The 26,830-nt window shown below is 33.3% G+C and overlaps 1 protein-coding gene across 1 annotated transcript in view; it reads right to left on the reverse strand.

Moving 5' to 3' along the window:
* LOC130442107 (protein tiptop-like) overlaps positions 1-22,763 on the reverse strand; it is a 261,074-nt gene extending 238,311 nt beyond the window's left edge. Inside the window, exon 1 of the mRNA XM_056776149.1 lies at positions 22,411-22,763. Coding sequence (XP_056632127.1) covers positions 22,411-22,450 — 40 coding nt within the window. The 5' untranslated portion in view covers positions 22,451-22,763. The remainder of the gene's footprint in view (positions 1-22,410) is intronic.
* Positions 22,764-26,830: the final 4,067 nt, after the last annotated feature.

Genomic DNA, 26,830 nt, shown 5'->3' on the forward strand with positions numbered 1-26,830 from the left:
TTAAAAAAATAATAATTGAAAAAAAAAATACTAAAAATTTGTCTTGATATTGTGGAAACAGATAGTTTATAATCCTAAATCCTCTAAAAGAAATTTCATTGTATCTCTATACGTCGTGACGAAGAGAACGGCGGACGTTGGAGGCGATAGACAATGCAATGCAATTTCTCCCAGGTCAGTCGTTCTCCCGCTAGTGGCGGTGACGTCGAGTATAAGGGGGTGCGTACAGGAATGGATTCGTCAAAAAACGATTCATAACCACTATATTTTCGAGCTTGCATAGTATTATCAATTAATAATTTGTTACCAAAAATCAGAATTTTTTTCTTTTGCTTAAGGTTTTTTTAGGAATTGAAGAAATATTTGGTGGTCCTCTTCCAAATAAAAAATATTTTATTAACAAAATTCTTCTTTGTCCTTCTTACATTGCTTTATTTTTATAACTATGAATTGTGTATTCCTTCAATCTTTTCAAGCGGTGCTTGTTCCATTTTTTGTTAACAGATTTGTTAAAAATGTTATCACGTTATTCAATTCTTGATTAGATTAAAAAAAAACTAGTTTACAACTAGATTTAACTTGCTTTCTGTTGCCGCGAATTTTGTGGTTGATAATGTCCATTTAAGAGATGTTTAAATCAAATCTATCTTCAAAATTTTTTGTACACGTCGAATTACTTTATTTTTAATTTTTATAATTCAAGCTCACATATTACTCAATAATAGACGTATTTTACTGTGTTGAGATTAGCATCTAAAGTAGGGTTTATAACTTTTATACTTATATACTTATATACTTATACCACTTTTTTATAAAAAAGTTGAAAAATAGTTATTAAAATATAAAACAAACACTTTAGTTTGTAACAAATTTTTGAAACTTAGTTAATTTATAGACTATAACTATTAGATATTATAACATATAGTTACAACTAAATAGTAATCTGACTGGATAGCTAGCTCTGTACGTCTAATGTAAAATTTGAGAAGAGGCGCGCGAATTTTAAAATTTGAAAACCCAGGACGCTGTTTAAAAACTATTCAGGACGTCCCAGGACATTACAAAAACTAGGACATGTTCTGAGAAAATGGCAACCCTAATCTAAAGGTTTTGCGTCATGAATAGTTCAAAGAGACGTTGATCAAACAATTCAAATCATTTTTCTATATATCCGGAAAATAAGTGTTAAAACATTGTATAAAAGTTTGAGATTTGTTGAATAATACCTATTTTCAGTATTTTGGGATGGTCTTGGATAAAAATGAGAAGTCTTGGGCTCCCAATTGTGGTTGTACATCTTGTGTTGAATATTTAAGATTATGGAAAAGTGGTGAAAGAAGTGCCCTCAACTTTGGAATACTAACTATTTTGCACGAAATCATTCTTGTAGGTTGAACACTTAATGATTCAAACACTAAAAATCGATATAAATGGCAGTATCTGTGTACTAGTTGTGTTTAACGTCCAATAGTGACTGAAAATATTCCTGAACCCTTAGAACTAGTAATTGAAGGACCAACATAAACACAAAATTATGCTCATTTTCAAGGTCTGTCAAATGAGCCAAAATGCATTTATCCAAATGAGTTAAATTAGAGTTAGTAATACAAAAAAAATTTCCTTACACCCTAAATCTTTGTTTGCAGCCAAAATCAAATCAAACTAAAATTCCTTGGTGGTAATATATATGTTTATGCAGTAAGTTAAGGACAATTATAAACCAATAGAAATTTATTGTACGGGTCCTGACATTATCTATTAGGGTTCCATCGTGTAAAGGACATTGCTGACTTTTAAACAATGTTTTCTTCTATTTTGTTGATATCAGTTCCAAAATCAAAGCACCACGATGGAAAGCGGCACAACAACGCTAATAATATTTCCATAAACAAAAAACAAGCATGTTGTAAACAAAACTTTACCACCAATAAAGACTGATCTGACGTATTCTGTGCTCATAACCTCACAAAATTAAGGAATTAAAGAAGTTGAAAGTTGGCGAACTCTTGGTTTAATTTTAAGTTAAATCAACTGTTAATTTTCTGCATGAACTACAAGTACCTTTTAGTGTCTTTCAAAAAGTAATTATATAATACGCTGGGCCTACAGTACAAAGTTGAAGAAAGAATATTGTAATATTTTGCTAGTCTTGAACAAAATAAAATACGACTAAAAGTGGCAAAATTGTGTCTATTTAAAAATACTTCTTTTCTGTCAACCCTGGTTAAACTGAGTTTCCCTGTTTTATATGTCTTGAGACAGTAGATGAAAAGAAGAGCATTGACTGACAAGATACTGGTCCTTGAGGGAAAATATGGAGCCTAGAAAGAAAAGTGTAGTTCAGAATTCAGAAAATTAAGAAAGTTACTCACTTTAGAAATTCCAAGATGAATTAGAACTTCTTCATCTCAACAACATCTTCCATCTCAGTAACGCAGAATTTTCTCGAAAATATAAACATAAAAATTATATTAAACGTATAGAAAACCTTCTGCTACAATTAACAAATATAGGGTGACTAGCATAAAAAACGTGATATGAGCGAAGAACAAGGACAGCGTAAGCATCAGGATTTACACGTCTTGGAAGAGCGCTACCAGAGTTTCGGGGACACATATCGAAAGAGCATTAAAACAAAGCTTTCTAGAGCTCAATAATCAATTCTTTTCCAGTTTTATATCTACATAGCTGAAGCTCAGAAACTAGAGATGATAAAAGACTTGTAATCATATTTTGGTTTTTGGAATATCATTATATAACAGCTAAAATTTCTTTGGCTACAGATATACTGTCAACTAGTGTAATTAAAAACAGCGAGACATATTTTTTTACGTAAAAGTGTATAGAAAACTTTTTAATTGATTCTACATTATGTAAAATATTCTGTTTCATATGTTAAAAACTATTCGTAAAGTCCAGCCTAAGTGCAATACCATATAGTCCCTATTTCTCTATATTTCAAGTCGCATCTCTTCCTTTTTGGTCCCTTTTGTCAACGAGGGAAGTGAGCGGGTATAGGAACGGGAGGATACTATCCTACTTCTGAGCTGTCCGTCTCCCGTCACCGTCATGCTATTCCGCCGATCGATCAGTCTGTGGTGGCTCAAAGCAATGCACACTCTGGGGTCAAAAGACGTCTGCCCGGGTTCTCTGCTGCGACAACTATACACCGGTCGGTAACTGGCATTCCAATAAACAGTGGTAGGTCAATCAAATCGTTTCGTATACGTCATTTACTCAAATGAAGGAAAATTGAAAGAAATACAGTGGCTAATCACAATACTTCTGATAATATTAATAGAATGGAGAAAAATTCAGTCGTAATTTTATTATTATTTCCTCATTTCATTTGTTCTTAATTGTTTAAAATGATCATGAAAGAATGCAAAATAAGCGAGCGAAATTAAAATTTAATAAACCATTATTGGTCGTGATGTTTAATGACATTTCTTGTATTTATTGAGGTCTAAACCAAGTGTTGGTTGTGATGAAGAAAAAATCTCTTTATTTTTGTGTTCTCGAAGTGTCTTTAGATTCTGATTGTTCCTCAGACATTCTGACATTCATAATTACTGTATATTTTGCATCTAATTAAGAGATCAACGGTGTGGCAGGTTTTCTGCGGTTTCTTTGCCACCTGGTGAACCGGTTCTACAGTCAAATGGCCGAATATAGGAAATACCCAAACCGAGAAAAGCAGATTTTGCTCTCAAGTTTCATTTTCGTTTTCTCCCGGCCTAAAATGTCCATCCAGAAATAATTAAACACACTCAACCTTCAGCAACCACCACAACCTCAGCCCTGCTATTCCTATATCAGAACCTACTCCAACAAACCCCCCTCCTTATAAAAAGCCTCCTTACCCGACCAAACTTTAACCAACAAGATTTTACATTAGCTGAGGTCAAAAGAGTAAAAACATTGAAATGATCTTTAGAACAATGTAATTATAACTTTACAGTTTATACCATTTCATTATCAGGTTTTCTTCTAATAGAGTTTTTACACTTAGGTATCATACCTATAAAACGATTTTTTAAATTTTTTTCATGCCTTTTATCGATATTATGATCTAAAATGTATAAAACTAACTGTTACATTTGAAGTGAACAAAAACTGGACATGGCCATTAACGTCATTTAAAGCCCGCCAAAAATTAGCGGCGTTCAAAAGGAACCAAATTGAACCAATATTTCAATAGTTATTTTTCTACATCCGTTATAATATTTACATTTTTTTTTATTCATGTGCATTCATAAAGAATGTAAGTAAGTTGTACTTTTAATATTACTAATATAAAATAAAAATCGACAAGAGTTTTGCCGAAGTCTACGGACGTAGAAAAAATTTTGTGGGTACAATTATTTATTAAACTTACTTATTAAAGTTATTTTTTTTTTCAGTCGCAGGAATTGCCGAGTTGTCATTAAATATATTTTTTGAGGTGCAATATGAACAAAATAAATGAAAGAGAATTTGGACACTGTGTACGAACAGTCTGCACCATCATTTACGGTCGCAAAATTTTGGGCAGCTCAATTCAAACGTAGCCAGTTTGACTGACGACGAGCTTTCGGGACGGTCGAAAGTTGCGTCAACGAGGAATATAATCGGAAAAGTTCACTTAATGGTAATGGACGAATATCGAATTAAAGCTGGAAGAGGCTATCAATATCAGAAGAAAGCACTTGTCGTATATTGACTAAAGAATTATCCACACATTATATTTCGCGTTTATTCACCAAATGCGCATTCAAGAACATTCTAGGCGTTATTGACGTAGTTTAAATAAATTGAGTCGGATTTTTAGGTCGACCAATAAATGTATATGAAACCCCTATCCACCATATAGTACTGGAATTGAAGAAATTGTCAAATCAGTGAATTGCAAAGGCTCCGAAGAAGGCAAAGACGCCTTACTAGCGAACTAGCAGTAAAACCGAAGATTCCAAACTCTAGTGTTGGTGAAAAGATGCAATTGACGATGGTCAAACGGCCTAATAACTGTACATATATTGAACGATCGTCGCAAAATTCTTACACAAATCAACTGCTGACCTAATTTTTTGTACATTGTTCTTTATTTTCGTTCATATAACTTTCAATGTGTTCTATTTCTTCTCAATAACGATACTCTATTGATAAACAGGTTGGAGTAAATTCTAGGTCTTGAGGTAATATTACAAATCAACGAAAATAAGCAGTAATATCTCCCAATTGATTCATAAACTTATTATTTCTTCTACTTTCTAAAATAATAATAAAAATCATACAAAACATGAATTACGGAAGATATTGAATTTGTTTTATTATTGAAATTTAACCCAAATCCACCTAGTAGATGTTTTGATATCTTTTTACTTACTTTTTCTGCCTTAGAAGCTTGAACAGTAGTACACTGCAACTATCCCCAATTGATATTAGTGGCGAGTAATACAACTCGACTCAGTTCTCGAGATGTCAATCTCACACTAAATATAGTTATCGTGACATTAAAATCAATGAGAAGACGCCTTTTTATCGCAAGTAAATATACCATAATGAGCAGTAGACGCAGTACAGCAGTACACGTAGTTATTTGAATGATCTTCTATTAAATTACAATTATTAATCCGGCATTCCAGAGACGACAATATTCCAACTAATTTATAGACTAGGTCCCAAAGTCTTGAAAGAAAATTAAATAAACACCGGGGCTTCTTCTAAATTATAAGTCCATCAGCTATTAATTTAAATAGTATAGCGCCGTTGCAAGATAAAATTATGTGGAAAGAAGAATTTTAAGGTATTAACCGGTTTTGATATAACGTGACAACTAAGAAGAACTTCAATATCCAACATTTTATTTTATCAAAAGTATAATTTACGTGATTTACTTATATTGAGTGTATGTAATTCTTTTTTACTGTATATTCTGGAGATTATTTTGAAATTTATTAACATAATTTGTACAATGTAGTACTGAAGGAAAATATAAAATTTTATCATATAAAAATCCATTGCTGCCTTTTTAATTAAATAACATCACCATTGACGTCGTTGAATCTGTAAAATTCTTATGGCTTGTTGAGGACAATTCCTTGAAATGGTAGTTACAAATTGCCGCCTAATGTAAAAAATTAAGTTCCTCCTGTTTTGCGCTGAGATCAGTTTCCAAAGAACAAAACTCATCCATCTCCTTAACAATCTATTATGCCCTTATTGAGTCGCATCTCCGATATGCCCTTACCTTCTGGCGTGTTAGATATTTACTCGGACTAAACAGCAGGATACCCTACAGGGACTACAAAATATTAGAAAGATTCTCCTTTGAATCCGTTTGCCTAATTCGTAAGCACGATTCTCCAATGTCAGAAACATTCACCTATCTACTCCACGTTCAGAATTAGTTAAAAGCTCAAATTTTACAATTCAAAAAAATGCACAATCACTTGCCAATTGAAATCAAATCCGATTCCGCAATAATTTGAGAATATATTTACTGGGATCTTATTTGTATCTTTTTTAGTTATTTTTATATTTGTTTTTTAGTTTTTACAAACTTTTGTCAACAAATTGTAACAAGTTTATGAAAATAAACCAAACCTCTATCTCTATTCTGAAATAGCTGCAAACTATTATAATTTTTTTTGAAATGAGCCTTTCTAAGACTAAACGAATTCAGATATTTATTTCTTGTTTGTGATGAGGAGAATAAATTAGTTTCCTAACATTGTGGAAAATCACTTTATTAACCAATGCGTTGCTTGACTTATGCCGACCTCTGTACTTAAGTGTATGGAATACACAGATATTTGAGTTTTATAAAATTAATTATTATCAAATGTCTTTCAATATCAGTTGGTTGAAAAAAAAAAACAGTGTATCAAGAAACTAAGGTCGACAAACTTTTCGCGAAAATCCAATCACTAGTGTTATTACTATTGAAAATATATTAATGAGTTATTCTAGGACCTTACAGTAAGATAATTTACTATTAAATGATTGTCGCCAATATAGATAAAAATGTTCTCAACAAAGACATTAACGACAAATTGATCAATAACGTCTACTTCAGACAACACGAGACGTACATAGGTGCTTAAATAAAGATGTTTACGAGTGTAAAGAAAATTATCTATTTTTTTGCAAACCACGATAAAGATACTATACGTGCTTGTTGTACAAGAGCCTACGTACCCACAGTAACAAATTTATTTGTACAGGCATTGTTGCCAAACGTGTCCCGTATGATAAAAGACTAAAATGTTCAGTTTTTAAAGATAAATATGATAAAAAGCGCAGCATATGATTTATATTATGGACAAAAACTTCTTCTACATAAATAAATTGTAGCAGTTACAGTTGTGGAACCTATGAAAATTAAAAGGAAAGAAAATCACAAACAGACAGGAAAAAAATAAAAGAAAAACAGTGAATAAGAAAATTAGATGTTATAAACTACAAATAAAATGAGACACCAAGAAATGTTGAAAGAAAAATCAAATAAATCAAGAGAGAAGACATAGTGGAAGAAATGTGGACAAAATTTGGAAACAAAATAATAGTGCAGACAAAAAAATATGTGGAACGACAAGCATGGTCAGCAAGCAACACAAGAGAGCAAATTCGTGGTCGGAGACCATAACAGATGCTGTTATTTTAGAAACCTTCCAGAAGGAAACAATATAAACGAGACAAAATACACAAAAAGACCAAAGGACAAGTGGGATTAACAGAATCCCAAACAACAGTAAACGTTCAAAAGATATACAACAGGCAAAACAGAAACTGAAACTAGGGAATGTTAGGTTAGGTTAGGTTAGGTTAGCCGGCGCATGTTCGCTAAGTACGGTTCCACATGCATCGGTGGAGAAGAGGGTTGGCACCCAGCACACCTGGGTCCACTTCAACAGAGAGAGATATAACAGAAACTGTAATGTTAAAAATCAAACTGAAAAATATATATAACGTAGGAGAAGCGCCAAAAGATTGGTAAGTATGTTTAATCACACCAGTAGACAAGAAAGGAGACACAAGAAATTGTAACAATTATAGAAGAAACAGATTAAAACGCGATCTACCAAAAACCATAAGACTCACAACAAGAATTTAGAGTTGTTACCGCTACCGTTGTGATGGCGTCTACGAAGACGTCAAAGTATAAGTTGCTTACTGAATAGCCCTCGTATATTTCAAATGTATGCATTATACATACAAATTAAATGAATATACGAAGAAAATTAAATCTATTTTCTGTTCAAAACGTCAAAAATTTATTATTTAAATCAAACTAGCAACGTTGCAAATATATTTCTGACCATAGACGTCTAGCTAAACTAGAATATAACGTGTATGGTTGTTATATGGGCAGCAGACGTGTCAGAAGACCAGCATAGGCCATAAGACAGTTATGTTTATGAGGATTCTGGACAATATCGCCTTCGGAGAACGTGTCCACTAGACCCAAAGTCCGAATAGTCGATAACTTCATCGAAGAGGTGGCTCTGAATCGCGTAGGAAGGACGTAAATTTACAACGTTGTTTTGATTTATATAACTAGTCACATTGAAGTCTATGTACAAAACAATAATATGAAACATGACAATATACAAAAAAGAATTATTATAAATAGTCAGTCATCTATTTACAAAAGATCCTAATTGTTGAATTATTGTACCAAAATTAATTTAAGTAGACAGATAGGTAGTTGGATTCAATAGAAAATTTGGTAAATATATAGTTTAGGTTGCATACGCCCGATTTCCTTGAAATTTTAGTATGTTATACAGATATATATACAGTGCTTTTCAGATAAAAGTATCCACCTTTAATAACTTTTGTAATACTGGTATTTAGAAAAGATCCAAAAACACGTCAATTTATGTTGGAAGGGGCAAGCATTATGGCTTATTTAAACTTACTGGAAAAGCCACCCCCTCACCCCTAGCAGCATCCCCTTTATTTTTTTAAATTACTTTTCATATTTTTTATGTAAAATTTTGATACTCCTCTTTGAGCTGATTTCAAAAATGTATAATACTTGTAGGTTAAAGTGGTTAGTTTATGAGATAAACAATTTTTCTTTCAAGAGCACAAAAAACTCTACTTTTTATTAGATATTGAGCTGAAAGTGATCCACATATTATGCGTGAATTCCATACACAACATCCCCAAAAGTTGAACGTTTGGTGTAGTGTCCTAGGTGACCACATTGTCGGACCTTTCTTCATCAACGGAAAGTTAAATGGTGAATCATATCTTGAGTTACTCAGGGAAGGGGTTGACCCACGTATTACAACAATAATAGAAAATGATGATAACCTTTCCGAAGATTTACTGGTATTTCAACAAGACGGAGCTCCCCCACACTATGCTATGCCTGTCCGACAATTTTTAAACGAAACATTCCCCGCTCGTTGGATAGGTAGAAGGGGGCAGATGATGGAATGGCCACCTAGGTCACCGGATTTAACACCCCTAGACTTCTTTTTATGGGGGTATTTAAAAACAAAAGTTTATGCTACCCAACCAGAATCTCTGGATGATTTACGAGAGAGGATAGAAAATGAATGTCGACAATTAAATCCAGCCGTATTAAGCAATGTCAGAGAGGCATTTCAAAATAGATTATACCATTGTATGGAAGTGAATGGTACTCATTTTGAACACTTATTGTAACTTCATAATAAATAGCACAGTTAAAAAGATTAAAGAGTTTGAACTGTTGTACAACCCATTTTAGTACAAGCAAATAAGGTGAAAGTAAATAATAAGTAAAATTTGTGCTCTTAAAAGAAAAATTGTTTATCTCATAAACTAACCACTTTAACCTACAAGTATTATACATTTTTGAAATCAGCTCAAAGAGGAGTATCAAAATTTTACATAAAAAATATGAAAAGTAATTTAAAAAAATAAAGGGGATGCTGCTAGGGGTGAGGGGGTGGCTTTTCCAGTAAGTTTAAATAAGCCATAATGCTTGCCCCTTCCAATATAAATTGACATGTTCTTGGATTTTTTCTAAATACCAGTATTACAAAAGTTATTAAAGGTGGATACTTTTATCTGAAAAGCACTGTATATATATATATATATATATATATATATATATATATATATATATATATATATATATATATATGCAAATACTTGATGCTGATGAGGATTAGGGGCTGGAGGGATTTCTGATGAACATTTAGACTATCTTTTAGTATATTTATTAAATTAATCAGCATAATTTTCTCCACGACATACTAAAATTACAAAGAAATCGGGCGTATGCAACCTAAACTAAATAATATCCGAAAATGTTAAGCAAGAGCAAACTAGATTATTGTGAAAATTAATCGTTTTTATTTCAATAGAATTAAAATAAACTCCTGTTTTTTCCAAAAATTATTTATTTTTAACTTGATTTTTTCCTCATATATTAAATTGAAACTGTTATTCCCAATTTAAAATAAAAAACAACGAATCCCGAATCGCCAGACAGATAGAAATCTAACAATTCTCAGAGTTTCGAACTGACGGCAACCGCCACCACCCGTTTCCGGCTACCGAACCCTGGCACAGACGTGACGGGCGCGATGGACAGTCCATCACGGGACATTTCAATCCAAGAATCATAGGCGTAGTGAGGTTTTGTAAAAAGTCATTCAAATCGAGCAACATCACTTACAATTTATTTAATCGTAATATCACGAGAGATTTTTCGAGTGGTATTCGATACGGTTATTTAGGGTGTTCCTTGATGAAAAAAATTCGGGAGTGATGAGACGTGAAAATAATGCTATTACACAACTTTTACAGAGACAACCTGTACAATCGAAAGATAACGAAAAGAAATTTTCTATCTATTTTTTAACAAAAAGTTACTTTTTGATTAACTAGGTAGAATTTATGGCTTAGGAGATTTTTAGTTCGTTGTTCATGCCAAGTAAACCGTTCGCCATAAAGAAACACTGTAAAAAAAATTATCATAAATTGTAATTATTTATTGGAAATTTATAGAAACTGCATACAATCGAACATCGTGTTACTTATATAAAGAAAAAACTGAAATGTAGAAAAAATTAATTGGGAACATCTTAGAAGGAACAAAATGATCGATAGAATAAACTTCCATTGTGTCGCTAAAAGGCAGAATCTTGCAATGCTCTTCTAAGTTCAAAGAAGTATTCTCCGTAGACTCCGGAATGTTTGATTGTGTTTTAAATACCTCTTGTAAGTATTTTCAATCAATAATTACGATTTATGATCATTTTCTTCATCTCTTTAAGGCGAACGGTTTCATTGGCATGTACAGATCTATATAAAAATCTATAATGGATGGAAGAAGTTCACACACAATATCCACAAAAGCTGAACGTTTGGTAAGGAGCAATTAGAAAAATGGAATGGTTTCAGCTGCTACAAATATTTATTTTATATTTTCACGAACCCAGTTATAATACTTTACATTTCAATAGTCTAATAAGAATTCACACGGTACATCCTCTACTAAACCTAGCATATTCAGGTGTCCCGAGGAGGCATGTTCCGATAAGATGAGATTAATCGTAAATTATTTTTTAAAATTTACCTGTTGGCGTCATCTTAAATATGTGTTACAAAAATAGCGGCAAACAGCATTACATAGAATACGAAATAAAGAAAAAAAATTAATGCAGAAAGATTATAATAATCAAGCTACAAATTCGATGTTCTACCCATTTTGCCCGACTCTGTATACATAAGAAATCGCCTATTTTTGGATGAAGTGCATATTCCTTTAAATAGGGTGTTAATTGTTTTATTTAATGAATTGGAATTTAATAGAAAATTACTTTTGATAATAGTACTTTAATTAAGAATTTTAAAGCGACGATATGAAATGATTTTAGAAACGATAATGAACGTGATCCCTCTTCCGCTCTCTTTCGCTGCCCTCTATCCTTAAAATCTCCCCGATCCTCGCCGCCATAGCTTTCCATCATATCCCTCAGTTGTCGATGTCGGTCGCCTGGACATCTTTGATGTTTTAATTAGTTTTCTTGATTCCTGCTCCTCTCTACTCTGTGATGCTTGTTTGTTTCTGACGAGGGCTTTTGTTTCTTCTTTTATTTTTCATTATTTATTTCCTCGTCGTCCGTTTGTTTGTCGGAGGGTTGCTGCTTGCCTCTAGTAGTTGGTTGTTTCAGATGCAGATTTTTTATCATTTTGTTTTTATTTTGGAAATTAGATTTTCCTTGTGTTGTTTCTGAGTGTTGGAATTCAAATGATGAAATTGATGGCTGCAAGCGATTTGTGTTTTATAGACTCGCGTATATAATCAACCGAATTAACCAGCCGTCTTTCAGGTTGATGATGTGCGTTCGTACTTACTACATGAACAATTCCAAATACAAAGTAAGATCCTAAATATTGCCTCATAACACTATCAATAATAATTATACGAAACTACTAAGAAAAAACCTACGTACAGATGTTTGTGTTATCCATTAATACTACTTTATTGACTAGTTATTCATATCGTATACAAAATGTTTGTTTCGTTGCGATTTTGATATAAAAATGGCAATATATTTTTAAACATTCTATGTATCATCTTGATTGTTGAAAAATCTGATCACTGAGCCATTTTTTCATGTCTCGGAACAGAAAACAATCCAAACTTTAATTCATTAATTTTAGCTATTGAAATAACGGATGTATGAGCTGGTGCAATGTCTTGATGAAACAACACTTTTTTCTTTGCTAAAAGCGGCCGTTTTTGCTTGATTTCTTCGCTCAAATATTGCATTAAGCTCTCGCTGTTGATAGTTTTCCTTATTTCAAGACAGTCAATGAAAATCCTCCCACACGCATCCCAAAAAACCGACGCCATGACCTTGCCTTCAGATGGAATAGTCTTTGCCTTCTTTTGAGACGATTATCCCTTTTCAGTCCATTGTGATGTTTGTTTTTTTAATTCGGGTGTGATGTGAGGGACCCACGTTTCATCCATGGTTATGAAACTGCTTATTTATGTGAAATATTACCAAACAATCGTTGGAAATATCTTCACGACGCACTTTTTGAAATGCCTTTAAGTCGACGATCATCCAGTACCGCTTTGTTGATTTTCTGTAGTCATCACCTTATTTGGACGACCACTGCGAAGCTGGTCTTTGCAGCTCGTACGGCCTCGTTTAAACCCAATATTAGACTGTTAATAATGAAGGTGCAGTCTCATCCAGAGTAGAATCTATTTCAGCTTTTATATTGGTTCGGCTAAAGCTTTTCAAATAAAAGTATTGTTTCATATAATGATGACCAATTTTTCCATGTTTACAAACTCACTGGAAACGTTCACTATTGATGGCGTCTTTTCAAGCTACTATCGCCATCTCTGGGTCAGGCCAGGTACTTTTGGGACCGTCCTAGTATATCGTCATATTTCCATAAAGATAATTCATTACTAAAACCTACTCTTAGGAAAACTTTCCCATTTCGAGTTTATATTTTTGATGTATCCTATTGTTCCAATTGCATCGTTTACTCCAATCTACTACAATTTTGAGCTATTACCATAGCTTAATGATTTTTCTAAAATTTTCTTCTACTTTTTTTGATTAAATATTTGCTTCTGTTCTAAAAGGGCTCATATATTGATAAGTGTTTCTCAGTGATGAGGATACTTTGTTGATGATAGCCACCCTATTAGACTCTGTGGATTCATCTTTTGTGAAGAACTTTCTTGGTTTACTCTCCAAACTGTTACAGTTTCCCTTACTACCCTGTTCCACTTCTCTTTATCCTCCACGACTTGTCTCCAGTTTCTCACCCCTTGTTGTCCCCAGCGTGCTTTGGACCAACCTTTTGGCTGTTCTATGGCTGGCTTTCTTTATGCTACCTTCCGTACAAAGGCTTTCGGATCTCTTCTTCGTATATGACCAAACCAATCAAGCCTTTGGATATTTATCACTGTCACTATCACCATCTTTTCATCTTTATCTTTATCTCGTGGTTCATTAACCTTCTTAGGTATCCTCCATCGGTCTTGACAGATCCTAGTATCTTCCTTAAGCTATTTCACTTCATTATTCGAAGATCTCCGTGCAGATTGAAATACAAAAATTGCGCATTTAGCACGAAGTCTTTCTCTCTACATACTAAGTTTTGACAGCTCGAGCAAAAACTTCTGTTGTGCGATTCTTTTAATTTTGTACTTTTCTGAAAGAGCATGAATTTCTGAAAAACCCTTGTCATTATTGCGACTTACGATAAATTTCCTGGATTTTATCTAATTGCATACTAATTTTCGGGCTTTTTCTGGAAATTAATTCCTTAAAGAGTAATTTTGTTTGTACTAATTATCAATTGCATGATACAGAATGTTCAAAAATTTATGTAACAAAATCTGAAGAATCCAAATAAAGACACAAACATAACCATAAATGTGAAATATTTTATACAATAATTAAGAACTCTATACGAAAGTTTTCGATCTTATTCTGAAAATAACCCACTCACTATATTCCCCAGATTTCAGCCCCAGCGATTTTTTTCTGTTTCCTAATCTCAAAATTTCACTTTCAGTTTCAGTTATTTTTACCATACAAGGTCGTTATGGCATACGTAAATGCCTATTTTGAGAAGGAACTATTATTTGAAGGGTTAAAAAAGTTATAGTAAATGTATGTACTTAAAGAAGACTATTTTGAAAAATAAGAATGTTTACAGATAAAAATGTTTTGTTTCTATATAAAGTCGGAAATTTTTGACAACCCTCGTAAATTCTTAGTTGATTGTCATTGAATCTGTCTAAGATTTTTTAAACGAAGTTACGAGGCCTGGCTATTAAATAACGAGACAGTGCGCCTAGAGAGCGCCCTAGACGGTTGAGGTAAAAAACGAGTAGTGCGTTGGGTATCTAGATATCTTGTCTATGCACGTACCAAAACCCATATCCGTCACTATTATAGTATTTGTGCAGTAGCGGTTTGAAACGAACAAATTGTTTCAAGAGGCCTATGGCGACTATTCTTTATCTCGTGCGCGTGTTTTTGATTGTTGTAAGCGCTTTAGTAAGACCGAGGGAGCACTGAAGATGACCAGTGCCCAGGTCGCCCTGTGACTGTTTCAACAATGACCAAAATCAACCAAATTGTTCGTGTAGATCGTCAAATGAGCATCCAGATGATTACGGGGGCTGTAAACGCCGATAAAAAAAACCGTTAGAAAAGTTTTACACGAGAAATTACACACGACAACAGTTTGTGCGAAGTTGGTGCCAAAAAAACTGATCAAAAGCTCTTGCATCAACGTGTCTGCTCAGATTTCTTTGAAAGTTTAGAAAGATTAGAAAAAGATCTGTTTTGGAAGCGACCCGATTTGAGTTGATGGAAGCGGTAAAGCAAAAGACGACAGAGCTCCTAAAGGCCCTCAAGAAGAAAGAAGAAGAAAAAGAAGATTCCAGCAATGCTTTGATCAATGGAAAAAACGTATGAAAACGTGTATGGGGAGGGGAGGGGAGTATATTGAAGGGGAGCATTCGAATAATTTTTATAATAAAACCCTTTTTCGTAACCAGTCTCGTTATTTAATAACCAGACCTCGTACACTCGGTAGAAATAAATGGAGTCAAATTTTTAACAATTTAATCAATCTTCCCATAATAAAAAAGTGAAACATTCGTATCTTAAAATGAAAGTAATTTTCAATCGTGTCCAATAGTACAGTCAGTATCATTTTATATAGTTCGTATTAATAAACAAGGTGGGACGAAAAACTATTTTGAAAAAGTACTGACCTTTACAAGAAATATGCTTATTGCTTCCTTGATTTTTTATGAACATTTCGATTACATCTTGTACTCATTAAAACGGTTGCATAATGTAAGAATTTTGAAAATAGAACTGTGTGACAATCCTCAAATAATATCGTTTGTTATTCAACATACAGAGTGATTATTTCATAAATTAAAAACTTTATTTAGGTGATTTTTCAAATTGTTTCAAATTGGTATATTAAATGAGTTTCAGAAATTTGTTGTTGGCGAATAGGAAGTTCAGTGCCAGGCCGTAACGGGTCGATATTATTACAAGGGACTGCGTGAGTTGTACTCGTTCTACTTCCTCACTTTACTCTCAACTCTCGATTTATCCATTCACAAACTCTCTCAAAGTGAACACCATTCAAGTTTCGTTTGACACACTTGTGGATTTATCATTTTTCACCTTTTTCACCATTCATTTAATAGTGAATATACTTTTAAAAAACACGGCTGTGAAAGAAGTTAATTGTCAATAAAAATTAATTAATTAATTGTCTATTATACAGCGAATTACTAACAATTAAATGTTTATTATTGATTCATTTCTTATTTAAATAACGTCAAGTGGAGCGGCTAGTACCTAATCGCTGCAGTGTTGCACAGTCGCCTAAAAATAAGAACAAAAAAAATTATATTCACATAATTTTGCTTCATAGCTCAGTTGACCAGTTGAATAATGTTTCTACCTTCCGATTCACGCTGTTGCAGTAATATTATTCAACTGGTTTACATGAATATCTATGTTTTGCGCGATGTTGCCATGCCACGTTATAGAACCAGCTGTCAAAACAGAGGAAGAGTGCGTTCAGTCCACCGCAATGCGTAATGCGGTGGGTAGACGCCGAGTATACAGCTTTTTCGTAACTTTTCGTACTCTCTAGGTCTTTAGAACGATTTCAATTGAATAACAATATACTATAATAGAGTGCTTGTGATTTTCTGCAGTATTGAAGTTGTTTTCAACTTAATAATGAGATGAATGAGGAAAAAATATGATTAAAAAACTGTTGTCAGTAGCTGCACAAAATGATTGGATCGGTCGTTGTAATCAATAAAATATTGTTTTCTGTGCTTATTTTTTGGAAGGGATAAAGCTTTAATAAAAATGGAGGTTTCTTTTCCTTAAAGAAGACGACACCAAAACTACCAAAAGCCATACTTTGGCTCAATTAGATTCTGTTTAATATACAGGCATAATGAAAATGTGTCGAATTGAATAGGCCATTTAATGGTTTGCTCAGAGCACGCGCATCCGCCATGATTAAACGGCGGCAATATGAAAGTTTCGGGCACTTTTTCTGGATATGGCCGGGCAACAAGTTGTATCACCACAAAATTGTGATGATGGTGCATCATTAGTGCGCCCAACGGTAGAAGCTCATAATTATATTCAATTAAGACCATGATTAAAATGTCGTGGACGCCCTCAAGGTGGAAATAAGGCAGAATTGGTTGAGAGGTTAGAATCACAATTTTAATGACAAGTCAAACTGCATTCTTCTGTAAATATTTAAAAAAAAATTCTAACCACTAAAATTAATTGTAAATTTTTTAGGGTAAAGAACGCAATTCGCAACCGTGTCCCAGTAGATCAAAGTCTAGACAAAGGAAAGTGGTTGAAGCTAGAACAAGACAAGCAACGAAATCGTCAAGCAGTAAATAATAGACCTTTGTTGAGTTTCCCAATTATATGGCAAAAATTTCCATCAACAAGTTTGCCAAAATTATTTGATGAAGCTTCTATCTATGACTATCTGATTTCATCTTGCATGGTAGAGAAAGAAAATGAGTCAAACATTTTAGATTACCGTACAGCAAAACCTATACAAAGTTGACAGTAATCGTGTTACAGATATTTTTGATTCCATCACGTCTCCAAATATTTATTGTTTGAAAAGTCAAATAAAAGCATCGTATCACACAAAAACTAGCTACTTTGTCCAAGTTATGATAAATTCTGAGTCTTTATTTACATGATCAATCCCTTAGAACCGACCATCACCTCGACCACAACGCTTAACCCACAAGTCACATTTACTACACTTGGAACGAGTGTTTAAATGATTTTTCGCTACTGTTTTAAGACGTTTTTGACGGTATTCCAAACAAGGTTTTGGGAAACTCTCAAAAAAATATTGATTTTGTAAAAAGGATTCACTTCGTGTATCGCTACGGCATACTCCATAACAACAATTTTTTTTTGGTAACATTTTTTATTTTAATAAAAATACTTGTTAATTTTTTATTTCGTTCATTTCAATTCAATTCAATCTCACTGTTTTTAACAAATAAGCAATTTTCTTTACTTTTTTTATTTAAATTGTATAGAAAACGTAGTGTGTATCGTATGTTTATTTGTAAAGTGCCCGAAAAACATGGCGTAATTTGAGGCATACGCAGAAAATATTTTCAAGTACTTAAAGATCTATTGGCTATATGAAAAAATTAGATGCAACTTTAAATGGGTCCCGAAGCATATCTTAGTTTAATGAATATTCTCTCAAGGTCGTTAAAATCCTGGAAATGTTTTACTACAACTCCCTACTGACTGCTAATAAGAAAGTCACATCCAATTTTTGTATAGCAAAAGTTGCTATCGTTGACTATTTTTCGCGCCAACCAAAGCTGGCATCGCTGCCTTATCTAATCTAGTTCCCCTGTGTTTCTATAATACTTCCTATTCAAATTAGCAGTTTTTTTGTGTAGATGTTGTAAAACCACACCTGATGAATTTTGTTACATTGTGGATGTTTTATATCAAAATCAAAAATCTATCACAAGAACTGGAAACAAATCATTTTCTCATCTGATATTGAACCATCAATAATTAACAGTCAGTCCAAGAAATTGAGTTACACAAACAACCTTTTATGATATTTGAATTAATCATTTGAGTAACATCCTATGTCCATTTTTGAGTTAGACCGTGGTAAAGCTGTTTTTTCTTGCTCTAATGGAAACTGGTTTATTCCTTGTGTAATGAAATTAAAAATTTAGAGACAAATTCATGGTGTAAATGGTAGAAAGTGAATAATTAAAAGATTTTAAATCATGGCAACGTCAATAATATCAGAAAAATTGCAAGGATTATTCCAAAAGAAAACAAAATCAAATTCAACATTCAAACTTTTATGGTGTTTCATATTCTCATAAACATAGTCAATAATCAATAGTAGGATAGTGAGCGGCCAAGGACCTTTAAACAAGTAGGCCTTCTGGTAAACCCATCGTACCCCATTGAAAATTACAAAAGGACGATCAATAGCTTTCGCATGAATCTTTTGACGGAACTATAGAAGCCACGATGGTTGACCAAATGTCTTAATCGCGCCCGTGCTGGACACTCACAGTCAGCAGTTTATTCCTCCCATAGGCACAAGCGGCACGTATCCGGATGAAAATTCAGTCGCCAGTCTTTGCTTTGGCTTGTCTTGTCTCATACCAGGTATCTCTTTCCATATAATAAGCACGTATGTGAATTTAAAGTAGAAAAACTTTGTTAGTGGACTCAATGACAAACTTTTGATTTGAAATCAATCACTGGAGAATCCAAACATCAGTACCTATATGCAAAAATATTGATCTATCAATAGCAACAATACCAATGAGCTCAAGAAAGTGGAAGAAGCCTTATATACCTGCAGACATTGTTGGTGAATTTCATTCGAATATTTATTACTGGCCAACTATCAATATCAGTTTGAATCATTTTAGTTCTTACTTAATGCGAGGGTTGCCTTTTAAGCTTTTAAAATCGAACAATAGGTGGCATTTACCACTGTTTTGGTGAACATTAACAATTGCTATTGCGTAGTCAGAGGCAATTTAGAACTTGAGTAAGATGTTGATAGTAAACGTTTAGAAGAAGCAAGTTTATGCAAAAATTTAAATTATCTGTGAAGGCTTGAGTCGAATGATTTTTTATGATTCTAAAATAGGTATTACTCCTTAATAATATATACAATCGCTTCTTTCGGTAATGAAGCATCATCAAAAACTACTGTTCACAATTGGTTCGCAGAATTTCGTCATGGTCGTCAGTGATGAATGCTAAGAAAATTGGCCAAAATCGGTTGACAAACATAGATGTTATGGGCAACATGATAAAGAAGATCGGAATGTGACTTACAGACGGTTAGAAGCGTCTGTTAGGATATCGGAGACTATAATATTAATCATAATAAATGATGGAAATTACCACCTCTAGTCCAAACACATGATCGTCATGGATTGCCGTACACGATTTCTTATGGTGTCGCACGCTATTTGAATACGATTCTTCGAATCGTTAATATCAACCTTGGGTGTCGAGTAGACTAATGATTTAAGGTTGCTAATTTCACCCCCGAATAATATAACAGGAATATTGAAAAAATACCCTTAATTAGTGCACGAAAATTACAGAATTTCAAGTTTCTAGCATGACATAAATTAAAAAAAATGAAAACTCAATTTTAGTCACCACTTTTTAAGGGTGATATATCGGAAAAGGGTGAGGAAATGTTTATACAAGAAAGACCCATCTCAATTCCAAACAAGTCGCATGAATTTAGAAACATCTTGTATATACCTTCAAAATTATTTGTATGTACTTATATATACCTTTAAAATTATGTGTTACTTTTTAAATATATATTCCCAGCTTTCGAATATTTATATAATCATCATCAGGGACTCAAATTACGGTGGTAAATATAATATAAAAATCTGGATAGTGTGTGAAAGTGTTGTTTTAAATATATTGATTCATTCGGCTGTTTACTGCTCTGATGAGACACAATAATGTCGAAACTAGTCAACCGTTACGGCATTCTTGCAATTTTCAACCATTAGAGACGTACATATCGATAAAAAAGTCGATGGGCATCATGTTCTTCGGTTATTTCGACTCATTACGATATGTTTGGAACCGTAGCGCCCAGAGCGTTGAAATTTGGTAAAAATATACATTTCGTCAAGGAGAGGTAGGATAAGAGGGAATTTAATGAGATTTCAACTGCATTGCGGGGACATCAAGTTAAAAATGTCTCATTTTAATAAAAATATATGAAAAAACTACAGAAATTATTAAAAATACAACCATGAAATTTGAACAGTAGCCAACTTTTACAACGCCAATTTTCACTAAGAAAGAATTTATGGATTTTCCACCCATAGATCTAGAAGATCAAATAAATAGGGTACAACTAGTAGCACAGAAAGTAGGGAGAAAGAGAAAATCAATACAGCAAATGAATGAAGAAGCAAAGGGTATGAAAGAGTGAATAAAATGGATAAATAGAAAAATACAAATACTCTCGACGTTCGAAAAGCATCAAAAGATCTGGAGAAGAAGAAGAATATAATTTTATACCCTAGGGGGTGAAAAGAGAATAAAAATGGGTATGAAAAATCCTTCAATACCAATTTAAAAATCACCCAATCGATTAATGGGCTAATCCTATTTAATAGTTAATAATCTTTAGTAATAAACACTTACAAAAGTATCTTTTAAAAGGGGTGTAATAAGAAACGAAAGTTTATAAATGCAGTAGTTGAACTTTTTTTACTAAACTATGCATACATAAACTAAATTTATGGAAAGCTAACAGTAATTTTCATGTTATCTTCTATATAAACCAAAGTCTAGGTAAAGTCCTGCAGACGAAATTTTTTCCTTTATCGGGGCCAAACCTAAAATATTCCTCATCCTACATGAATAATGCATTCACAAACAATCCATCTCCAATAGATATTTCAAAATATATCTTCAGATGTATTTTTAATGAGAAATCAACTAGAATCAATTCATAATAGAAACAATTAATTTAATTGAATCAAGTCGAGATTTTTGCCCAACTGGTCTCGTGTGAAGTTTCACTGATATCGTTTCGAATTAAATGAGGAAATCATCACTACTTCAATACAGATTTGTTTTTTCGGATATTAAATATTGTAATAATATTTTATTGAAAGTATTTTTGTTCAAATATACCGTTTTTTGGCTGAATAATACGCGGTTCCATTGAAGTAAACGTTAAAATAATGATATGTGAGTCAATTAGAAAACAAAATAGCTAATTGGATCATAAAATAACGAAATGTATGATTTATCTTATAGAACGAACTCGTAAAACAGTAGGCACCTTCATGGAGTGGTGTTTATAGAAAGAAAGCTCTGCACATGTTCTCACGCCACGCGGGAAGCAATTCATCATTGTGCGCAATGGAACTCGAAGTTTAAACAGCAATAAATCTATGCGCATATATATTCAACAATTCTCAAGGTAGTTTGAAAAATAAACACGAAAATAGTCTCAACATTTGGTTATTTTATTGAAAAATGAAATAGTTGATATGATAATTATATTAGAACTTATAAAACAAATCATCCGTTTATTGTTATCATATTGTGTAACCTGAGAATAGAATTAATATATACCTACCTAATATAATATTGCTTTCGACGATCTACAATCAATAAACAATTTTTAGATAAAATTAATCCGGATGACAACATTTTATACCGTATTATGATAAATAAACTTTCTTTTATTTATTCCTGTTCAAATTCTATTAATCAAAATAGATTTTCGAGAAAAAAAGCATGATTTTCATTTATCATTTCATTGAGAGAAAATATATCAACGTACATTTCATCCTCTTAGGACAGTCTTGCTTCCTCCTCGGCATATTGTCTGTTTTGCTTGGAGTTTTCTCCTCCAATCTTCTAAAATAGCGCAAAATCTTGACTCAGTTTTTTATCAACTCCCCACTAGTTCATCATTAATTCACAACAAAAAAAATACAAAAATATAAATATATATCGTTAATCATTTACACAACACAGCACAAGTTACTAATCGTATACATGATAACACGTGTCTTCGGCGCCCTGTCAATTCACTGTCACTTGTCACAAAAAATAGGAACTTGAGAAATGCGTTGCGTTAAGGAGCGAAACAGGTGCAAAACTTCCTCCTCCAACGTTAGGTCTCCGCGGACTGAGTGAGTGACAGCGAGAATCGCGGTGTTTCCCCCACCACTGCCGTGTGAGCGAGAGCCGGACGACAATCGTCGTCAGGTTGTGTACAAGCGCCGGCGTCACTTGGCGACGCTTCGTTCGTTCTATCTCACTCTTACTTCGTAATGTCATCTCTCGTCACCGGCGGAAACACATCTTTGTAAATTTGCGAGCGATTCCAATGCGCAACTTCATGGTCAGTTTGACAAGTGGGCGGATCATCGCGGAGCCGCGCCTTCTTTATGATACAAGCCTCTAGCCTCGCTCTCGGGATGCTGTACGAAGTGTCAATCTGTGGAATGCCTACGCGTGGTTTATTGCCACTTCTCTCGATCGTTTCACCTGTTGTTTGCCTTGTTCGGCGCGAAATTGTTGTTATTTCGACGCCAAGGTCGCTATTAAGCATTTTTTTATTATTCGACTGAGTAATACAGTACGTTTAATTCCGCTAGATTTGAACAGATGCTTCTACTTTTTTTGAAGGTATAAGTATGACAAATACCCTACTTTCAGTAGATATAATACATACTCTCATTATCTTGCATTTGCAATTAAATAAAATTAACGGAATGTGATTTTATTGGAGTATTGGCATTCATATTGATTATTGAACAACCGTATCTTAAAAAGAAGTTAGTGATAGTGTCATCACGATTATTTCTGTTTAATAAAATTAGTTGGGATGTTGCCTATCTTAAACTTCTTGTTTGCGTACCTTTCAGGTTATCTATTGTCTTTTGGTGTTAATCTCCCGAACCATTGACGAAGATTTTTTCAACATGATGTTTTGCACCGATCTTTGTTTCTCCTACCCATTGCATTACCAAGCGAAGATCGTACCTCACAGGTTACGTCGAAAAGAGCATAGGATAGCATATAAAAGACATAATATTGTACCATAATCATATAGGTACAGATAAAGGTTAAGATCATGGCCGAAAAGGTTTTTTTGTGTTTTATGAAACTTGCTGCTCTCGCTTTGGCTATTCTTGGTCATATCTGCACGCATTTATTGTTTATAACAATTCTCATGTCTATAAGCTTCTGCTATTAAAACGAGCGAAGCAAATATTGTTGTCAAGATTTCCATTAACATCTTCATAAGTATTCTCTTCCTTGAATATGAGTTGACGAGCCCTTATCTTTCACTCCTTTTCTTATTTCAACGAACTCGCCACTAGGGGTGGGCAAAATAATCGATTAAACGAAAAATAATCGATTAACGGGGGATCGATTAATCGATATATATTTTTAAAAATAATCGGTAATCGATTAATCGAAAAATATCGATTAATCGGAAAATATCGATTAATGGATGTAGACAACATCCTGTAAGAATTTGGTTTAATAAAATACAATGTTTCTTGCCTATTTTCATTTTCAAAAATGCATAATGGTTTTGGTACAGTTTAATTGAATTAAAAATAGAGTTTTTAAGTGGCTTTATTACAAAGTAAAAGACTGAAATAGTTATTTGTATGCTTAGGCCGCGAAATACCTTTTTAAACGTACCGAAAGAACAGTTATCGCCGAGGCAGCTTGCGGCCGAGGTAGGATAATCTTGAGGTCGTTAAAAAGTTTCGCGGCTATGGTATACACACTATTTTTCGTACAATCGTTAAAATAATCAAATAATATAATAATCAATTCAACGATTGAGAAATTTATTTTCTGAATAATTATTTCAACATAATTCAATATCAGAATCTTACTTCCAAATATCTACTGTAGGTTCATTATTTGGTTTGTTTTTATTAATTTATAATTCACTTCAAAGCTTGGCTTCAGTCATATGTTTGCAGATAAGTCAAAATTTTCATAGGTGATGCAAATCCTTCATATTGGTCGGCGGAAATAGTACAGTTAATCACTCGTGTAAGAAGATCAAAACTACCGGTACTGTAAGGAAAAAGGAAACTATGATGAACATCTTCTGCAATTGTCTACCTCTTACCTAAAACAAGGAGCATAATCCTGGGACAAACAATTGATGTCTTGAAGGATATTTGCTACAGGCAAAAAATGTCTCAACATCACTATTCATAAGGACCAAAGCAACATAGCAGCCAAACTTGAATAGCGTTACACGGTATCTACATTACCATTAACCAAGTAGCTAACTTTGATTTAACCGTGGTAAGAAATAAGTATGCATGAATTGTAATTCCAATTCACTGATCACGCAAATTTTAACTAAATGTTAGGAATATGACGCCCAAAGACAACAGTTTCACTTCAAGTCGAATTGCAGACATTCTAAAGGACTCGCTCAGTACCTTTCTACTTCAATTCCTTAATTGTGTATAAGGGTAATGATCCAAAGTTTTGTTTTTCACCTGATTTTTCCACAGCCTTTTCTGTGTTTCAAAGTCTTCAATACATGAATACATTTAAGTAACATCAGATTTTTAACCTCCAAGATCGGTCAAGTTTTCATTCACATTCACCAAAAAGACACAATCAACCCACCAGTCTTTGGCATTATCGATTGGGTTGCTTTTATTTAACGTGAAAACTTTTCGTTCAAATCTTGTAAAAACTGCTTGAACTGTTGGTTGCCTGTCAATTTAGTAGTTCTTCAGTTGTTTCAAAGTTACTATCTATCTCTTTCCCTTGTCTAGGGACTTTGAGCATTTCAAAACTTAGAGGGATCGAGCAAAATCTAAAAGCTCTAAAAACACTTCTTTCAGTTTCTTTGGAATAACCGATGGTATCACTGGTAATTTATCGTTATTTTATCAACAATCATAAACTTGATCAGATCAGGACCTTGGCTCCTGCAAGAAGTTAGTACCTATTACTAAAAGCTTTCTATAAGTATATAAAGTCTTAGGATATTTTCGGATGTTCTAACGCTTTTGGAGTATCTTATTTTGAGGTAATTCACTAAAAAAAATCGCAAAAGTTGGAGCAGAAATGTTTATTCAATTATCAAGTAAGTTCCTGTATTAAAATCAATATTCTGACAGAGGTATTTGGAAGAAGGGGAAAATTTGTACGGACTTTTTGGAGTTGTGATTTCCATGACCTAAACAATGAACAGCAAATAAAAAATTCTGGGTCTACCCACAAGTTTATTACTAAAATATGAAAAAAAACAATGCAAATAATTTTTCTGCAGATTTTTGTAGCAAAACGTAAAAGAAAAATATAATGACCCCCGAATTAAGTTTTGAAATCTTAAAATTAGAGGTATCCAAAAATATAAACATTTTAATAGCCAGTTCTGAATAAATATATATCAAATCATTATTTCTCAATTCATTAGATATATCAGGGCAATCTCAACATGATTAGCATTTGAAAATACTACTCATTTTAATTATTAATTAGTCAGTGGTAGATTCATTTTAGAAGAACGAATATCGTAAATTTCACGATGCGTTACTCCAAATTTCGTGACAAACAAGAAGTAACAGCTTGAGTCGCCATTTAATATCAAAGCTTAGTTAATATTTTTACCTATTCAAGGTTGCGCACGTGTGAATTTGCAAGACGATTAAAATTCACTACAGCTTAGCTTTAACGCATCTTTTCAAATTTATTTTCTTTTTTTGGTTTCTTGCTTTTTATAACGGTTGTTTTTTGGAAATATTACGTTCTGTATCACCTGAAGAAATTGGGGAGATCTGGACCTCTTCGACCAAACGAATCAGTTTTAGCTTCCTTGGTGTAGAATGAAGACGATGATGCCGATTATAGTAACGGAAGATGTAACGAGAGTAGTGAAGTTGAGGATCAATTAGAAGAACCATACATTCTGGAAGTAAAATTACTTAACATATTAGGGCTGGAGCGACGACAAAAAGAAACGGGTACTCTTTTTACTAAAAAAGGGTAAACTGAAATCGAAAGAAAATGCAGTTACTGTGACACCGTTACTGTGCAACTAAAAAACTTTTAGTGATCAATCAAGATATCTAGAGAACATGAAATGCAGGAAAATGAAGTTCTAGAATCTAGCTAGCTGTGTCGTGGCTGAGCTAATAGCAAAAAAGATGAAATCTCATACGACCGCTGAGTCAACTATTCTACCTGCGTGTTGTGAA

Source organism: Diorhabda sublineata, chromosome 1 (genome assembly GCF_026230105.1).
Source record: "Diorhabda sublineata isolate icDioSubl1.1 chromosome 1, icDioSubl1.1, whole genome shotgun sequence".
Lineage (NCBI taxonomy): Eukaryota > Metazoa > Arthropoda > Insecta > Coleoptera > Chrysomelidae > Diorhabda > Diorhabda sublineata.